The sequence below is a fragment of the Apodemus sylvaticus genome, chromosome 1 (assembly GCF_947179515.1).
Source record: "Apodemus sylvaticus chromosome 1, mApoSyl1.1, whole genome shotgun sequence".
Lineage (NCBI taxonomy): Eukaryota > Metazoa > Chordata > Mammalia > Rodentia > Muridae > Apodemus > Apodemus sylvaticus.
The window spans coordinates 104,445,057-104,464,379 of record NC_067472.1 but is presented as its reverse complement, the minus strand read 5'-3'; the positions used below and the strand labels follow the sequence as shown (position 1 = coordinate 104,464,379).

The 19,323-nt window shown below is 52.6% G+C and overlaps 1 protein-coding gene across 3 annotated transcripts in view; it reads left to right on the top strand.

Annotated features, from left to right (window-relative positions):
• The window catches only part of Pde2a (phosphodiesterase 2A), a 62,369-nt gene that overhangs the window by 33,755 nt on the left and 9,291 nt on the right, over positions 1-19,323 (top strand). For all 3 annotated transcript variants that reach the window (XM_052157125.1, XM_052157132.1, XM_052157115.1), the window contains 10 exons: positions 92-180; positions 10,672-10,781; positions 11,634-11,689; positions 16,366-16,425; positions 16,948-17,089; positions 17,322-17,374; positions 17,568-17,642; positions 17,728-17,769; positions 18,243-18,311; positions 18,521-18,651. In XM_052157125.1, coding sequence (XP_052013085.1) covers positions 92-180; positions 10,672-10,781; positions 11,634-11,689; positions 16,366-16,425; positions 16,948-17,089; positions 17,322-17,374; positions 17,568-17,642; positions 17,728-17,769; positions 18,243-18,311; positions 18,521-18,651 — 827 coding nt within the window. The remainder of the gene's footprint in view (positions 1-91; positions 181-10,671; positions 10,782-11,633; positions 11,690-16,365; positions 16,426-16,947; positions 17,090-17,321; positions 17,375-17,567; positions 17,643-17,727; positions 17,770-18,242; positions 18,312-18,520; positions 18,652-19,323) is intronic.

The window sequence follows — 19,323 nt, the reverse complement described above, 5'->3', positions numbered from 1 at the left end:
AGCTCTGGCTCCCAGGCCCCATGGCCTTGCCATGAACAGATAAGGGCTGGACAGCCTCTCTACAGGGTCTCATAGGTATCTTTGGTTCTAGGAGACTGTCTACACCTACCTGCTGGACGGGGAGTCCAGGCTGGTGTGTGAGGACCCCCCTCATGAGCTGCCACAGGAGGGAAAAGTTCGGTAAGTCATTCTCTGCCTGACCTTTGCCCTCTGGCACCGCCAAGAGGTCTCAGGGCTGAGGCACCTTCCAAGATCATCCGGTCCACTCCCAACTTCAGTCTCCTTTCTCGGGTGGGGCCCCTGCGAAGTAATATCTCCTCCTATGTTGGGGATGTATCGAGTGGGAGTGGGTCTCTCTTCATGGAGTCTTGTACATAGAATTTTTTTTCTTTTAAATCAAAAGTTTCACGGTGTAGCCCAGGCTAATTTTGAACTTACAATGATCCTCCTGCTTCAGCCTCCCAAGTACTAGAATTATAGATGTGGTCCACCATGTCCAGCTCCCATAGAGTTCTTCCAGGTGGTTGTAGCTTCTCAGAGTGGGGTGGAGGGGTGGGTGGAAGGGGGCTGCAGTGTCTCTGAGTTCCAACCCCCGGAGGCCGTGAGCATTACCCGTGAGGCTCCAGCTTAGGGTCCCAGTATACCTGGGCTTCAGGAACACACAGTGACAACTTCCTGTACATAAGGTTAGAAGTTTCTCTACCTCTACTACCTAAGTTCAAATCCCACCTCCTGCCTGTGTACTAGCTGTGTAACCTGATTCCATTTTACTTTGCTTTTTGGTGACACAGTGGTAACAGGTGTTTATGGGGATATTAGGAAGATTAAATGATTGTGTGTGGTCTGCTATGGCTATCAGGACCCAGAGCTCAGCACCCGATGGCCCCTGATACCTCTGAGCCCAGTGAGTTCAGCTGCCTCATTTTCCCAGTAAGGATACATTGAGAGAACACGAGGAGGCAGCTGTGAGGCCAAGCTGGGCCCAAGACACAGTTCTCAGTGGAGGTGGGGAGGTGACAGCCTCTGGGTGAGCCATCCTTGTTATCTGAAGACAAGGGGAGCATGGGGTGAGGAGCAGAGGGCATCGTGGGTGCAGTGCAGTGAAGCCAATTTCAGAAAACTGGGCTGTTTTGGTCCAGCCTGCAGCTCTTTTGGTAGTGCCTGGGCTGCCACCCTGGCAACTCTTAATCATAGAAGTCCTGGGAGAAGTCTGTTTGGAGATGCTGGCCTCATGGTCCTGGATCCTTTCTGGTCCCTGATACACTGGGTTCTAGGATGGTAGCCCTATCACCAGCACAGAGCCCTTCCTTCCCCACAGGGCTGGGGGCTGGGGAAGGACCCACACCTTCCCTTTCAGATTCTGCTTACAACATCTCCCTAAGAGGACAGCAGTGAACAGAGCCGCAGTCGTCTGTAGCCTGGGTCCTGTCTAGGGGTTTTTTGCTTTGGACATGGTGACAATAGTGGTACTTCCATCATCATTTGGAGGCACAACCACTTCCTACTTCTTAGCAGTACTGGCAATCTGTAGCTCAGTAGAACCCAGAGCCTCATGCATGCTGGGCTCTACTGAGCTACAGCCTCAGTATACATGTTATACGTTTATGTCTTGACAGAGTCTCACTAAGTTGTCCAGGCTAGCCTGGAGTTCACTCTGTGGCCCAAGCAAGCTAGCCTTGCACTTTTTCTTCTCCTGCCTCAGCCTCTTGAGTAGCTATACCACCACTAGGCCAGATCTTCTGAATCTTAAAGATAAAAAAAAAGCTGCCGGGCGGTGTTGGCACTTGCCTTTAACCCCAGCACTGGGGAGGCAGAAGCAGGACCATTTCTGTGAGTTTGAGGCCTGGTTTTAGAACAGCCAATACTACACAGAGAAACCATGTCTCAAAACCCAAACCAAACCAAACCAAACCAAACCAAACCAAACCAAACCAAACCAAACCAAACCAAACCAAAAAAAGCTGTAATGTGTGTTCCTTTTCTTCTCCGAGCCAGGTCCTCCCACCCAGAGTTGTTTGTTATTAGCCCGTCTCCCAGCAGTGAGGGAAGCATTCCTGGGAGTTGGGAAGAATGTGCAGAGTGGCAGGCTCAAGGTGCAGGTTGGAGCCTCCTGAGGAGTGCTCTCTCTGTCTCTCTGTCTCTCTCTGTCTCTCTGTCTCTGTCTCTCTCTCTCTGTCTCTCTCTCTCTGTCTCTGTCTCTCTCTCTGTCTCTGTCTCTGTCTCTCTCTCTCTCTGGCGCTCCAGGCCCTCCTTGCTTGGGGAGTTGGTGGTATCTGCAGTGCCGGCATCTGGGCAGGGCTCTGACATCCTGCATCAGCATCCAGGTTCAGCATCCAGTAAAGTCTTTGGAAAAGACAATTAAAAGCAAATGTTGAAATGCAATTAGCCCAGAACTACATGAAGATGGGAGGCTAGTGCCTACTGGGACAGAAACAACAACAACAACAACAACAACCCCAGGGATTCCAGAAGGCAGAAAGAGCAAGAGGGCAGGGGATTGGCCTCTCAGAGCACAGAATTTAGAGCACAGTCAGGCCAGCAAGGCCTAGGGCAGGGTCTCAGGCTGGCACCCTCTTCTCGAATCTGTTCTGCCTGCCCACACCTGTGTCTGATGTCCGGGTCACTCAGGTCCGCCACTAGGGCTGATGGGCCCAAGGTAGTTGGTATGAGCCTTGTTCTCAAGTTTCCACAGCAGAATGAGGTGTGAGAGGCAGGCTTGTGGAAGGCAGTAGGCCTGGATTCCAGCCTAGCCACATGCCTGCCTGCTCCTCAGCCCAGATGAAGACTAACCTTGGTTGACCTTGAGGGAATGAGTTTTCTTTTGACCTCAGTCTCTTTTTCTGTGAAATGGGTGGGATTGGGGACAGGCTTCTCTCAAGTGTGGCCATCAAGACCTAGCGGAGGCACCTGCCTGTGTGCAGCTACGTGGGCAGAGGTGGGGGAGGGGTGATCCGGCAGGAAACAGCTTTGGGTGGCTGCTGGCAGCTGTTGGCTGGCAAACAGCAGCAGGTGTGACTGGAGGCTGGGTCGTAAAGGCAGATAAGGCTGAAGTGATGGACAGAAAATGAGCCAAGGTGGTGTTGGGGAGAGGCAGGGTGGAGCTCTGCTCCCACCTGTTCCACTCTGCCGGCTCTGAGGGCGCTCACGGCATGCATGCCCGTTAAGGAGCTCGCGCCCGCGCGCTCGCGCTCCTGTGTGTCTCCCTGGGCCTGCTTGTTCTCTTTACTCCCTAGATTAATCCTTCCCAGCTCGTCTCCCGCGGGTCAGCAGCACCCATCTCAGGAGAGAGGCACAAGGGCTTCCCTGCCGATGAGAAAGAGCCAAGCTTCACAAAAAGAGGCTGGTCGCCACGGCGTCCCCAGGGAGATTCTGTCCACAGAGGAGTTTGGGACTGGCAGGCAGGACGCTTGGACGTCCATCGTCGCTGTGACCACAATCCTATTGCTTTCTCTCGGGCCTCTGTTTTCCCCTTTGTAAGATGATGAGCTTGGTCCAGCCCTGAATTCTACTGGCTTCAACAGGAATTCTGGCCTGGAAAGGAGAGAACCCCTTGAGGACCTCCATCCTGATCTCCTAGCCTGTCTGAGACCCCGGCCAGGCTAACCTCTTGACATCCCCAAACCTCAGACTCCCCACTGCCAAGTGTAGGAGCTTTAGGCCTCCCAGCTGGCACTTGGGCATAGCCTTGGCTACCATTTGCAGGGCACTTCCTCAAGGCAAACCTGGTCTTTTCTCATGGCAGAATCTGATTGTCCATCTGGTTTGTCTTGGAGAACACAGTGACTGTCCATTCCCATTTCTGGAGTCTCATTCTGGCGGAGGAGAGCCAGGTGCTGGCCTAGATCATAACTTGTTTTCAAGAGAGAGATGAAAAGTTATAGAAATTAGTGTAAGGCTCAGGGAGGGATGGAGGGATAGTGAAGAGATGAAGGATCAGTGAGGTGATGGGGTTCAGTTAGGGGGCTCAGTGAGGTGATGGGATTCAGTTAGGGGGTTCAGTGAGATGATGGGTTCTTTTAGGAGTTTAAGTGAGGTGATGGGGTTCAGTTAGGAGGTTCAGTGAGGTGATAGGGTTCAGTTAGGGGGTTCAGTGGGGTGATGGGGTTTAGTAAGGGGATTCAATGGGGTGATGGGGTTCAGTTATGGGGTTCAGTGAAGCGATGGGATTCAGTTAGGGGGTTCAGTGAGATGATAGGGTTCAATTAGGGAGTTCAGTGAGATGATGAGGTTCAGTAAGGGGGCTCAGTGAGATGATGGGGTTCAATTAGGGGGTTCAGTGAGGTGATGGAGTTTAGGTAGGAGATGGAGTTCAGTGATAGGATTGGGTTCAGTGAGTGGGATTTAGTGAGGGTTTGCAGTTCAATGATGGGATTGGGTTCAGTGAGGGGCTCAGTGAGGAGATGAGTTTTGATGAGATAGTCAAGGGGATAGTCTATCATGGCAGAGAAGGCATGGCAGCAGGAACAGGAGGCAGTGGGTCATACTGTATCCACCATCAGTAAGCAGAAAAGAGCAAATACTTGTACCCAGCTAGCTTTCTTCTTTGTATTCAGCATGAGATCCCAGCCCACAGAATGTGCCACCCACATTTAGAATAAGTCTTCCTATATTAATTAACCCAGTCCAGAAAATACCTCACATGCATGCCCAGAGATTTGTCTCCAAGGTGATTCTAGACCCTGTCAAGCTGACAATCAATGTATACCGACACAGAGGCTGAGTGTGGGGGTGGGGATCAGTGAGGGGCGGAAACCAATTGATGGCATGGAGAACAAGTGAGGCTTCATGGAATGGGGTGGGGTGGGGTGACAGAGACTCAATGAGGACTACAGCGAGAGGCCAGGGCCCAGTGGGGGTGATAAGGATCAATAAGGAGAAGGCATCAGGGAGTTGAACGGGCCAGGGAGAAGTTGGGATTCGTGGAGAAGGGCTGAGAGTGAGTCAGTATGAGGTTGGCATATTGGTTAGGGCTGGGGCTTAGCAGGGCTTGGAAAAGGATGGTGTTCAGTGAGGGAGCAGGTGTGGGCAGGTCTCAGTAAAGGAGGAGACACAGAAGGATGCAGGAGCTCCGGGAGGTGGAAAGGGCTGCACACGTGGCCCTTTCCAGGGATTGACCTTGCCCACACCGCTTTCCCCCTCTATTCTCTCTCCATTAAACAAATAGTTGTTAAAGGAACGGAACTGTCATAAACTCCACGCCTGTTCCTCTCTGTGCTCTGGGCCCATCTGTCTTTTTCTTCAGTGGGGCAGGCCATGACCACCTTGGCACCAAGACTGAGTCATTGGCATTCAGTCTGGGCAGCAGGACTTGGGGGATGGTTGAGTCCCTTGCCCCCTGCCCTCAGCATCAGAAGATAGCAGGGAGGAAGTGGGAAGAGCTCTGGAGTCTAGCCATAGTCAGGCCTCTCCCAGGGTGGTGGAGAACCCCATCTCAGTTCCTTTATTTATAGTCTGTGGGCATTTGTGGATCATTCAAGCAGTGCACACTCTGGAAAAGATGTGGCCAAGAAAATAGGCACCATGGGAGTGTGTGTTACATGCCCTTATCTGAGGCTGTGTGCTGTGACGGGACCAGGGAAGGACAGAACTCAGAGCAAGGTGCCAAAACTTCCTTAGAGTTCTGGGTCTGGGGAGGCCCTGGTGCTTGCTGAGGGCCTGGTTCTAGTCAAGACTGCACTGTACTGTCTCAGCCTGTCTCTCCTCTGGTCCCAAGGCCACTGAGACTAGATTTCCAGTGTCAAATAGTCTTTTTCTACCCAGAATTCTACCCAGGTAGACAGCTCAAAGGATCTGAAACAAGATTCAACCATGTCTTTTTCTGCTCAAATTCCTGTCAGGGTTTCCTCTGTCTCAGAATCAAACCTACCTCCCCACTGCCCTGGGCTCTCCTTGACTGGCCTTGCTCCGTCCAGCCATGCCTGCTTTCTTGAAGCTGTACTTTCCAGCAGGTCTATGTTGTTCTCCTGTCTGAGCCTTCATATGTCCCCCCCTGCCTGCTCCTCTAGCCCGTCTGTCTGGATGACCTCTGTGTGTTCTGCAGGACACAGGCATCTCCTTCGGGAAACCTTTTCTGACCCTGCTTCCATCCCAGTGAGGATGGGTTGGGCATTCTCTTCATCCTTTTGCCTTAGCTTTGGTACCTGACTCCATTGTGGATCTGTGTCTGTCTCTGCATGATGCTAGGGTCCTGAGTCAGGTGTGGGTCTCAGCCCTCATGTCAGCTCCCTCCGCTGAAGCTGACCCAGGATGGCCATATTGGAGACAGCAGTGTTTATCCATGAGGCCTCTTGCCTAGGAAGTCGATTCTTGTTCTGTTGAGGAGGGCAGTTAGAAACCCAGGTAGGGGTCCAGTGGCTGGGGTAGAGGATCTGCACTGAGGCCAGGCTGTAGCTTGGGAACAGAGAGCAGGGGACAGCTGTGAGTGGCACACAGGAAACAGCTCATCAGTTACTGAAGGGAGTAAGGAGAGAGGCAGCTAGGAGAGTGTGCAGATGAGTCACAGGAATTTTGACAGGGAAGGAGCTAGAGGAGATGCATCCAGGCTGAAATATCTTTACTGCACTTCAGGGACATCCAGGGTCTCCCTGGTACCTCCAGGTGGCCTTGGAGTTTCTGGAGTCTGGGGCTGTGAACCAGATCCAGAGACTTATGAGGCCATGTGCACAGGATCCTGGGGAAAGGTGCAGCTGGGTCTGCGGGTAGGGAGTGGGATAGTATGGGTTTCAGAGTTTACTGACCATCAGTGTAGGGACCATCATCCCATTGTAGCTTCCGGCATGTTGAGGCCAACTAGCATGGTGGGGTTTAGGGCCTAAAAGCCCCCCAGCCTTTGTCAATTTGGTCAAGAGGAAAGATGGCTCCCGTTGTCCTTCTGTCACCCTTATTTCAAGCAGTTGGAACAGCCCAGGCTCTAGATGTGAAGGACAACAGATGAGAGACAGACTGGTTCTTGTAGATTCTGAAATGGTCAGAAGAGCAGGGAAGGAATGACTTCTGTGAGGTTCAGAATGCTGCGTGACCTTGAAAGAGATGCTCAGCCTCGTTGGTCCTTTATTTTCTCCAGCAGCTGTGACCTCCTGTGTTGGTGACTTGCAGGCCACCCCTCCCTTTTCCTCATCTAATCTGTGCTGTATTCCTCCAGTGACCCCGATTGCACGCTCCAGAGTCCCAGCTTCTCTTCTATCCAGGCCAGGCAGTTCTTATAAACACAATAAGTGGAAGTTGCGTGAGAGATGAGGAACCCAGGGCAATTAATCATCAGGGAGTGACATTTGGTGAAAAATCAGGTGCTTAATTAGGCAGGAAGAGCCAGAGGCCTGGGGGAAGATGGTGTTTGTGGAGGGCAGAGAAAAATCGGCTTCACATAACCAACCTCTCTTGCCTCAGTTTCTAGCCTCCACATGTGCCTGTTGCCTGCTTGAGGCTCACACGCCACGTACATCTGGCATTGTCCAAACACAGTGATTAAACCTAAATCTGGATTAAACCAGCTTCCCAGGTTTGAAACTTCACTCTACCACTTATTAGTTGTGTGATCACAGATAGGTTGGCTATGACTTTTAACCCCTAGAGATGTTAAGGACTCTGAGTCAATATGTGATGGTTGATCTTCATTGCCAAATTGTTTGGAGTTGGAATCACCTAGGAAGCACTGGTCAATGTCTCTGTGCAGGTGTTCTAGAGAGGTTTAGCAGGAAGCCAAAGTCTACTCTGAATGTGTGTGCTGGGCCCCAGCACCCGACTTTCTCTGTTCCCTGACTATGGATGCAATGCGACCTGTTACCTCGAGTTCCTCCTGTAACAAATAGAACTGCTTTCACCACTGCACCTGCCCCAGCCCTGGCAGCTACACCACCACGCTGTGTGCTCAGACAACACCTTCCTTTAAGTTGTTTTTTATGTATATTTTGCCACAGAAAGGAAAAAGGTTAATAGAAATTGGTACCAGAAGTGGGGTCATTGCTGTAATAAACCTAAGCACGTGGTTTGTAGGTCTTTAGAACTAAGTGCCTTGTGGGAAGGATTGGGATATTTTGGGTCTGGAGGTTAGAGAAGATCTAGAGTGCTACAGAAGGAGCTAACGGGCCATTCTCGTGTACATGCGGAAGACCAGAATCCCAGCATAAATGTTACCAGCATGGTTCTGTCTCACAAGATTTCAAATAGGAATGAGGAATCTGTTGGGAATGGGACAAGAAGGCATTTGTTTTATTATACTGCAAATAATCTGAAAACATTCAGGTTGTGCCATAGTTACTGCTCCTTGCATTTATAGAGATTTATAATGAAAATTCAAAGCAGTAAGATGTTGAAATGTGCAGCTTACCGAGGGAAGGAACATGAATGCAGTTGAAGTTGTAGACATAGTGGATGTCAACAGGTGTCTCCGTGTTCAAGAGATCTGCACCATTAAACAGAGATGTGCTTTGCACGGAGCCAATAGGAAATGTGGTCTGAGGGCTAAGCCTTATTTGTTGAAAACTCTAGCTTTAAAAAATTCGGATTCATTTGAAGGAAAAGAGATTGAACTGAGACTGCCACTGGGGGTTCTCAGCTCAAAACATCTGACCAGGGAAACATTTTTTTCTAGCTGCGTCACCAAAGTGCACAGAGGTTAGTTAGCACAGCTGTGGTAGCAGTGGGCCAGACTATGTCATCAGCTGATATCAGAGCTTCAAAGGGTCATGAACCATGCTGGTAACATCCCTATTGAATCTGTTTGCCGCATGTAAACTATGAGAGTCATAGGACCATGTAGGCTTGAGCCAAGGTTCTGGAAAGCTTCTGGGTTCAGGAAATGCTTTTCAGGGTCAGATTCCCTGCAAGGAAGTCCCAGAGGCCACTGCATAAAATTTGAAAGTGAAGCCAGATTTTAACGAGACCTCAGGATGTTGAAGATGTAAGGATTATCCACCAAGAAGAGCACCAGGTGTGAAGTTGAGCCAGTGTGAGAAAGATGTTGTGCTTGCTACAGGTGGTGGAGCTGGAAGGGTGTGCACCCAGACAGCACACCAATACCACAGATACCACGGTGTTGAGGTGTGGGCCCTGCTTTGCTACGCGTCCAGTTTCATTTTGATCTGACCTTTCTTTGCTGTGTGCCCTTAGGCCTTCCTTTTAGAATGGGAAGGCTTATTCTGTGTCACTGTATATTGGAAGTATGTGAGCTGCTTTTTGATTCTTACATGGTGTACAGTTCAGAGGTTGCCTTGAACCTTGGGTGAGAGTTCATAGTTTAAGCTCTTGAATAGTGTTAGGAATTTTTTTAGGACTCTTACATATAAAGTGCATACACTTTCCATTGTGAGGTGGCCTTTGAGGCCCAGAGGAAGAATATTATGATTTACAGTGATGTGTTTGGGTAACTGGTGGGCTTGCGATGGCTAATCTTCATTGTCAGCATCACCTAAGACATTTGGCAGCACCCAGGAGCCACACCTTTGATGTGTCTGTGAGACATTTAATTAGAGGGAAGGCCTACCTGGAACGTGGACCCTGCCACCCACTGGACTAGGGTCTGAAGTCAGTTTAGGGAAGGAGCAAATGAGAAGCCAGGATGACCATCAGTTTCATCCCTCTGCTTCCTGACTATGGATGCACTGTGACCAAGTGCCTCTCACATGCACGGCCACACCCAGCACTGATCTCACTGCCATGCCTTCCCTCTCACAACGGACTGGACCTTCAACCTGTGAACCAAAATAATTCCTTCCTTCCTTCCTTCCTTCCTTCCTTCCTTCCTTCCTTCCTTCCTTCCTTCCTTCCTTCCTCCCTTCCTCCCTTCCTCCCTTCCTCCCTTCCTCCCTTCCTCCCTTCCTCCCTTCCTCCCTTCCTTGTGTTGCCTTTGTCAGGGGTTTCCTTACATCATCAAGATAAGTAACTCACACATCACCTATGGGCGTTGTGCTGTGCATGTGACTGTGTTGGCGCAGGAAATGCCCAGTGACTGTAACTAGCCTGGTTCCTGCCATGTCTCCCTCTCATGCTTAGCACTAAAACTTGTTGAACAAATGGGAGACTTGTCCTCTCCTCGATCCAGTTCCTCCTGGGATGCTCAGAGAAGGTAGATTGCTCACCTAAGGTCAGGTAGAGAGGCTAGGGTTTGATTTGACACCCTTAACTGTGAGCCCTGGTGTTCCTCTGCTTTCTATTTCCAGAGGATCCGCCCTGGGCTGGGTGCTTATGTCTTTGCCACACCCACCAGCAAGAGGCATGGAAGGCTAGGCTGTGGCTCCCTGCCTTTTTACATGGGCAGGACAGGCACGGGGCAGGGCCCCACTCTCCTGTTGGTCTTCCTCATGTCTATCTCCAGGCAAATCATCTAGAACAGTAGTTCTCAACCTTCCTAATGTTGTGGCCCTTTAACAGAGTTCCTCATGTTGTGGTGACCCCCTAACCATAAAATTATTTTCATTGCTACTTCATAACTGCACTTTTGCTACTGTTATGAAGCATAATGTGATTGTCTGTGTTTTCTGATGCTCTTATGGGACCCCTGTGAAAGGGTCATTTGAGCTCTGAAAGGAGTCTCCACCCTCAAGTTGAGAACCTCTAATCTAGACTCTGGCACGTGTACAGGATTCAGCCTGTTTGTATCTCCAGGGTGATGGGAGTGGGCCCAACCCCTCTTTGATCTAGGGCCTGAGAGATGAGACCGTGTCTTATTTTCAGAGAAGCTGTAATCTCTCGGAAGCGGCTGAGTTGCAATGGGCTGGGACCTTCGGACCTACTGGGAAAGCCCTTGGCCAGGCTGGTGGCTCCACTAGCTCCTGACATGCAAGGTAAGAGGGGCTTGGAGACTAGACGGGAACAGGGAGGCTGCGGTTCCGTTTCCAGGTCATGTCTGCTTTCCGCCCATTCTCATCTGTCGCCTCCTTGTGCTCCGTCTCCAGCTGTCTCTCTGATCTTCTCTCTAACATGCTACTAATCTCCCCGAACCAAATTTCCTAACAGTAAAATGGGGTAACAGTGCCTTTCTTGAGGGGGTGTTTTTTGAGGTACAAATGAGATGGCCGTGTCAAGGGTCACAGTGACGGTTGTCTGCTGTAGCTGTGTGCTTGTGCCTGTTGTCAGATGGGGCTGGAGTTGTTGTCATGTTCTCTGCTGTTGTCTGTGTCTCTCTCTTGTCCTCTCCATGCCCCCTGTCCGCCATGTCTCTCTCTGCCTCATGTCTCAGTCTCTCTAGGTCTCTGTCCTCTGTCTCGATGTGGAAAGTGCACAAGACTGGGAGTCAGGAGGCATGACTTGCTGAGTGATCTTGGGCAAGTCACTTCACCTTTCTGGACCTCAGCTTCCTCCCTGTAGACCAGGATGCTCAGATCCTCCCCCGCCGCCCTCTCTCCCTCCCTCCCTCCTTCCCTCCCTCCCTCCTTCCCTCCCTCCCTCCTAGGGTTTCTGGGAGAATCACAAGAATGCTGTCAAGTGAGGGGACTTCCTTCTATCTAGGGGTTGTCACTGTGCTTGTTTCTGTCACTGACTCAGGTCTGCTCTCTGTCTCACCGGGCCTCTGGGTCTCTCAGTCTTTGTCCTGGCCTCTCTGTCTGCATCTTTGTCTCCTTCCCTGGGTCCTTACTCAGTATCTCTGGGCCTCACTGGGCCTGCAGGACCACCTCATTGCCCTCTCCTCCCCTCAGTGCTGGTCATACCCCTGCTGGACAAGGAGACTGGAACTGTGGCAGCCGTCATCTTGGTAAGAGCTTGCCCAAGTGGCTGGATTGTGGATAGGATGGGGAGAGGAAAACAGGGGAAAAGACTGTGGTTGAGGGGTGTGTGTGTGTGTGTGTGTGTCTGGGGAGTATGAAGGTGCACTACCACTGGGATAGATTGGAGGCAAATAAAGGCTTGACCAGAGCCTGGGCATCTTCACAGTCCAGTGCTGGGCCTCATCCTGGCAGGGAGAAGACACTGGTCCACTGGGTAACCCAAGCTTCATCTGAACTCAGCCCTCCTCAGTTTCCTCTTGAAAAACTCTGGATGGGTTATGGTACAGGGACACATTGAGGTGACTGTGACCAACAGACACTGAAAGGGCACAGAAAGGGACATGAGGCTGTCCCCACTAGAGACATTTAGGCAGCTTAGGTATCAGAGATGCTGGAGCTAGGGGCTTAAGGAAAGTTGGGTGTCCCCAGTGGAGCTGCCTGGGTGACAAGCAGCAACCAGAGGGAAAAGAAGGGGCCTCCATCGGAAGTGGGGACGCATGGGAACTCAAGAGGCTGTTTTCCTTGGGTTCCTGGATGCTCTCTGCTGCCCCTCACAGTGTCCCCTGGCTTCTGCTTCACAGCTCCGTAGAGGCGAGGCTGAGCCTTGCCAGCAAAGGTTCTGTTCCTCTTCTAATCTCTTTCCCATATGGAGATGGAAGTCACAATCCTTGTCTTGTCCCAGGAAAGAGCTTGCACCCCAAGCCTCAGTAATGGTGATCTGCCAGCATCAGAGTGGAGGTTCCCTAGACAAATAAATTAGGCTCCAAGGGACTCCTCCTGATTTCATTAGCAGGGAATTAGAGGTTTCCTAGGCGCCTGACCTTTCCTGAGCTGCAGGGCAGGCAGCGGGATTGGAGGGGGCAGCCACCCACTGGGGTGAGGTGCCTGGCTTGACTCTCTGACACCAGGCCCCATCTGCCCGAGGGAGGAAGGAAGCCCAGAATCATCCTTACTGATCCCCAGTCCCAGTTGATCCCTAGTGAGGGGGCTCTGTTGTGGACCGAACTCTCATACCCTACTTCTTGCCCTGCTTCTTGGGTTACCTGTCCTGGAGTTGGCAGACTGAGGACAGGCCAGGGCGGGTGTAAAAGCTGGGCTGTGGAGACAGTGGTTCAGCCCATCCTCTCTGTAGACACAACAGATCTAGAGGTAGCAGGCTCCTTGCGAGCCCTGGCCTCACTTTGAGACAGTGAAGATTTGGATGGGAAGGAAAGCATTTTCCCCAAGGTGAAGACATTTGGGAAGTTGTTCATCTTGGCAACAGAACGATGGTTGCCACACTCCTTGGCTAGTGTCAAGCCATGGCTCTGGGCTTCCGCGTTCCGGAGAGAGGCAACCACAGTGTAGTCGTAATGCGGCCAGCTGCCATCTCGGTGCTGGAGCCAGCCATTTCTACTTCTTGGAGCTTTCATTCTGGGGACAGGCAGGGACAACTTCAGGCCACCACGAGCCAGCAGGTGCTCTGATGGCAGCTGGAGTGGCAAGGGGTGCTCCTCCCCCAGTGGAGAGAGCCTTTGAGTGAGGCTTCGGGGTGTAGGTAGGAGGTGGGAAGGCTGAGGGAGGAAAGGGCAGTGGGAACAGCATGGGCAAAGGCAGGCGGAGAGGAGGTGAGACTTGGGGATGGGGTGAGGTGGGGTGGGGAGAGGAGTGTGATCCAGGGAGGCTGAAGTGTGAGATGGAGACTACCAAGGAAGATGTTACCTGGGGCTCAGAAGTATCTGACAGACATTCTCTCATCTCCTCAAAGATCCCGACAGCGAAAAGCTCTTGAAAGGACTTTAGAGCATCTCACTGTCCAGTTCTCTAAGCTTGAATCTTCCCAGTCAGGTAGAAACTCACTTCTTAGGATGCCCGTTCCCCAAGGCACACACATCTGACAGCTGCTCCCTGGGTCACAGGATCCTTCATCCTCCCAGAGGCAGCACAGGCAGCCATGGGGTACCCAGCTGCTACCCAATCCTGAAGGTAGAAGGGACAGAGGAAGAGGGAGGACCCCAAGCCATCAGCTCCTTCCCTCCTTGATAAATCCAACCTTTTATCTGGGTCTCTATTGTTGGTGTCTATCATCTACATATGTGTGTGTGCGCGCGCACGCGCGTGCACACACACACACACACACACACACACACATCCATCTAAGACCTCTTCCTACTAGGTATTGAGCACTGGGCTATGTTCTGGGAACACAGAAATGACCAAGATAGGTCATCAGCTCCTGCCTTCAGACCATTAGTCCATAAGGCATGAAACAGGTGGCAAAAGTAGGGGAGCATTGCAGACGCTCACAAGCTCTAGGCAGGAGACCAGGGAGTCCTGTGAGGAGCATTAGATGGAGCTGCAGTCAGCAAAGGGACCCCTAAGAAACGTGCTGTCCAGGCACGCCGCTGCGTGCCTGAGTTCTGAGCTTTCCTGGCTCAGTTCAAGGCTCCTTGATTGTGAAGTCTTTGTGTGGAACGTCTCTCACTCTGTCTTCCAGTTCTGGGGTAATGCATCTCTTTGAGGAGTAGGCGGCTTTTGGTCTCTGGCATCTGATGCATGGTTTGCGCCTGTTCCCTGTCTCCTAGCTCTGCCTGTTAGCTCCTTGCATGAGAGTAGGGTGTTCACGCCATCAGTCATGTGGAACTTGATGAGGGTGGGCCTGGTAGCTGGCCAAGTTTTTAATTCTTTCTAAACACGGGTGCCCACTGATTAGCATTTCCCACTGAACCCCAGACACCCACCTTAACATTAACAGTTACAGGGGTAAATGTTACCACATGCAAGTGTGTTGGGGGAGAGGGGGATGAACTGGTTTGTGTTATGGAATGTCAGAAGTATGGGTGTGGCTCTTGGGAGTATAAACTAATTGCTTGAGTGTGTACGTGTGGATGGTGTGGGCACTGGAGGTGTGTGTATGTGTGTGTGTGTGTGTGTGTGTGTGTGTGTGTCCTGAGGTCTTTCCAGTGAGTACCTGTGTGTGTCTGAGCACATGCTAAGTGGGTGAACTGAGGCAACCCAGCAGTGCAGTGCATGCTGGGATGAGGAAATGCCACAGTTTCTTCTTTTCCCTCAGCATTTTCAACCTCACAGCTCTGCATCTGGGTCAAGACCTTTGGAAAACCAAGGAACTGGTTCCCCCCCATCCCAGCTCCAGAGGGGTCCCACCTGCCCCTCTTCCTGAAAGATAGGTCCAGGCATAGAAGGAGCAAGAAGGAGCTCCCCTCTCCATACTAAGCACATGAGGCCAGCACAGTTATGTAAAGAACACGCGGCCTGCCTCAGAGCCCTTAGGCACCTCATTCCCAGCTTAGCTTCAGCTCAGTCTTTAGCGCCCCCCCCCACCCCAAGTCTCTTCCAGGTCTTCCTGGGTCTAGTCTTGCTTCCGGTCATTTACCCTCCATCCCATAGATGACAGCCATCAGATACAAAAGTTTACCATAGCATCCTAAATTCCAAGTTGTAGGCCCTTCCATCTGTGGCTCCACAGACTTTATTCCCTACCCCAGGGACCTCACCTTCCTGTAAACCTCTCCCTTGGTGCTGAAGCCTTCGGTCTACAGCACCCTCTGCTTGAACTTCCACTGCAGAAAGCCTCCCAGAGCCCATTCCCTCTAAGATTCCCAGTCTGTCTATGCACCCCACTCCCCTCAGGTATAAGGTCCCACACCCCCTCCCAAGTGCACCCCGACTCATCCAGCTCCTGGCCAGACTGTGAGCTTCCTGCTGGTCTCCTCCTCTCCATCTGTCCCTGGCAGGGGACCCAGCGCAGCAAGGCAGGCAGGGGCTGCTGGGTGAGGGAAGCAGGATGAAGCACCCCTGTGAGCACTGTGGGGGCCCCACAGGTGGCCAACAGCTTTGAGTAAGCGAAGGAAGTTGAGACAGCAGGCGGGGAGGGAGCCTTGCTGGCAGGCCACCGTGGGTCCCTAGACTGCCATCTCTGCTTCTTTCCATCTCCTCTCTCCACATTTCCCTCTTCCACACCAAGAGTGCTGGAGGAAGAGAAATTCCCAGAGCATGGAAGATGGCTAAGGGAGCCCTGGTGACTGACTAGCACAGGTGGTCAACATGGAGGCAGGGAGGGGCAGAGTGGATAGATGTCCTAACCCTGCTACTTTCTGCTTGGTGACTTTGGCAAAGTCCCCCACCCCTTCTGGACCCCCTGGCTCATCTGTAAGGGGAAGACTGCATCTTACCATGGTGAGAAACACGTGTAAGGCAAAAAGCACTCCCTCCCACAGGCCATTCATCTATGCACGGCTTTCCTGGCAGGTGCCAGTCAAGCTGGGCTCCCTTCTTTACCCCAGATGTAAGGGCAGCTCAAACCCCGCCCAGAACCGATGGAGCTGGAGTCTAAAGGCAATTCCACAAAGCCTCTAATCCGGGCCTGAAGCGCTCCACGTGTGGAAGGTGGAGAAGGGTCTTAGGTCCGCCTTCCTGACACTGTACGCCTGGACTGTGCTCTCTACGGCACAGTCCGTAAGCATGGAAAGTGACGGGACAGAGACAGGAAAGTTCCACCCTTTTCACCTGATCTGGATGTCTTCCTCGGGAAAGTGACCCCCAGAGCTAGCTGCGTGGTCTGAAGGATGGGTTTACATGGAGGTCATAGATTGTGTACCGGCCATGGGAGGTCATGCTAGTGAAGACAGGCTGGGGAAGGTCACAGCTGGTTCCATCTCTCCAGGTGCACTGTGGCCAGCTGAGTGGCAGCGAGGAGCAGAGCCTGCAGGCGGTGGAGAAGCATGTGAGTCGGGTGGGACCGTGGGAGCACAGGGGCCGCTGCGGACCCTTACCAGAGCTTGTAGGAAAGACAACCTGGCCAGGGAGCTGGGCAGGCCTGGCTTCTGGGTCCAGCACTACCACCTTGAGCAAGTCAGTTTCACATCTGAAGATGGGGTCACAATAGCACCGACTTAGCTGGGTTAGTGAGGAGTCAGAAACCCTGTGTATAACTGAGGCTTTTTTCTGCCTAAGGTTTCAGGGGTCTGTGATATTAATCAGGGTGGTGTTAGACAGAAAAATCTGACTCTCTTTTGGAAGAGTCTGTGAGCAGGGGCTGGAGACAGCTATATTTGGCTGTGGTGGAAGGAGTGAGTGAGGCTCTAAGGGCAGTGGGAACTCCTCAGAAGTGGAGGAACCAGCCGGCTGAGTTATTTGGGACCAGAACAGGACAATGGGCACTATGTGGCCAGAAGAGGGATCTGTGGAGTTGTGTGGTGGCACTGGTACAGTGACAAGGGCATGCTCACTACTCGGTCTGCCCTAGGCTCTGGTGGCCCTGCAGAGGGTGCAGGTCCTGCAGCAGCGCAGGCCTGAAGCTGTTCAGAACACCTCAGCGGATGCCTCCGAAGATCAGAAGGATGAGAAGGAGTACACCGACCATGACCGAAAGATCCTGCAACTGTGTGGTGAGGGCCAAACTTGGGTAGGACTATAGGACCTGATAGGGTGGATCCTGGAGGGGCAGGGCCAGGCTCTGGAGCAGGCAGGACCTGAGAGGTGAGGTGTACCAGATAACCCCTGGAAAGCATGTGGGTCTTCTGGGTGGTCTTGTGGAGCCCGAGGAGAGGCAGGGGTGGAGCCTGGAAGCAGACCCCAGGCAAGGCAGAGCCCTCTCTGATTTGAGCCTCACCCTTGCAGGGGAACTCTATGACTTGGATGCCACTTCTCTGCAGCTCAAAGTCCTTCAATATGTGAGTCCCCGCGCATCCTCTCTTCCACCCGCTCTCTCTCCAAAGACCCTTGACCCTTGACCCTGGCATCTCAGTTCAGATTGGACACCCCATCCTCTCTTCTCTTCTACAATCCCGAAAAACCCAGGGAGGCTAGAGGATGGCCCCGCCCCGCCCTCAGCCCCGCCCTCAGCCTGGCTCTGTCCCCTTGCAGCTGCAGCAGGAGACACAGGCCACTCACTGCTGCCTCCTGCTGGTGTCAGAGGACAATCTGCAGCTTTCCTGCAAGGTGAGGTTCCCAGTCCACTGTGAGGCGGGGCAACCTGTGTCTGCCTTTCCTCTCATAAACCTGTCTCCATTGCTGGGCCCCACAGGTCATTGGAGATAAAGTGCTGGGAGAAGAGATCAGCTTTCCAGTGAGTTCCACCTCCATCCTCAGCACTGGAGCCTGCAGGGACCAGGAAGTCCTAGCAGGCCTGGGGCCGCCGGGAATGTCTCGGTGGGAGTGGTCCAGATCCTGAGATCTACTTAGTATTAGGATGGAGCGCTGTCTGTCATGATCAGGCTCTAGTACAAGCAAGCTCAGAGAGGAAGCCTTAGATAAGACCAGCACTCTCCTGCTTGAGTGTTTCTAGACCCGAACCTGTTAGAATCTCTTGAGATCAGCGAGACTCCTTGGGGTCTGCTTATCACTCTCTAGTCAGGGAAAACCTTTAAGTCCACTGTTGGTTACCCAGCCCTCCCTATGCCTCTCTCCGCTACTCCTCAATATCAGCTCCATCCATTCTGTGAACTGCTCAAAGAGTTTATTGAAGCTTCCAGACTTGGAAGGCAAGGATGGGTTGAGATGGGGAGAGCTGGGCCGACTGGGTCTCTCTTCATGTTCCAGTTGACCATGGGACGCCTGGGCCAGGTGGTGGAAGACAAGCAGTGTATCCAGCTGAAGGACCTAACCTCTGTGAGTCATGGCCATGCTGGGCCAAGGGAGAGGGAGGGGGGAACCCTTTGCTTGGGCCCCAGCGTCTGGAATGGGGTAGCCTTGGGATGGGGAGACGAGACCCGGAGACTCCATGGCACGCTGTCCTCGTGCCGTAGCGGGTTGCAGAGTGTGGTGGGAGCTAGGGAAGGAGGCGCACTGCCCTCCTGACTGTTCCTTCATCTCTGCAGGACGACGTGCAACAGCTGCAAACCATGTTGGGCTGTGAGCTTCAGGCTGTGCTGTGTGTCCCTGTCATCAGCCGTGCCACTGACCAGGTGGTGGCCTTGGCTTGCGCCTTCAACAAGCTCGGAGGAGACTTGTGAGTTTGGGGTGGGGTGTCAATAAGGAATTGGAGCTGAGAGGCAGGGCGGGGCCATAGTGTGAGAGGGGCCCGGCAGTGGTAGGCCTCCGTTAATGCAAAGACCGCTGATGCTCCAGCACCTGTTGTTTTGGTGTTTTCTGCCGCTGTCCCTCCATGAGGATGGAGACGTGAGGGACGAGTAGGGGACAGCCAGCTCTAGTCTTGGCAAGTCCCTCACTCTAATCAGAGAAGGGAGATGTGGCTTGGGTTTCAAGAAGCAATAGCTCTCTTAAAACATGGTGGGCTGTGAGCTTCAGGCTATGATATATCCCTGTCATCAGCCGGGCCACTAACCAGGTGGTGGCCCCGGCTTGTGCCTTCAACCAGCTCGGAGGAGACTTGTGAGTTTGAGGGTGGGGGTGTCATGGTGCCATGGCAGTAGCCCCAGGTTCTAGGGAGTCTGAAGTGGGCGGATCGCGTGAGCCTAGCAGTTCCAGGCCAGCCTGGGCAACATGCTTATAAGCCTGCCTCAAACAAGTGAAAACAAGGAGGAACCCACGTTTTGGTCTGAGGAAGTAGAGCCTTCCCGCGAGAGAGCGCTGAGCCTGAAGGGGAGGCCTGGCGCGTAGTCCCAGTGTGAAGAGTTCCTTCCATTGGCTGGTAGATAGGAGCTTCCTGGAAGCGTGCAGT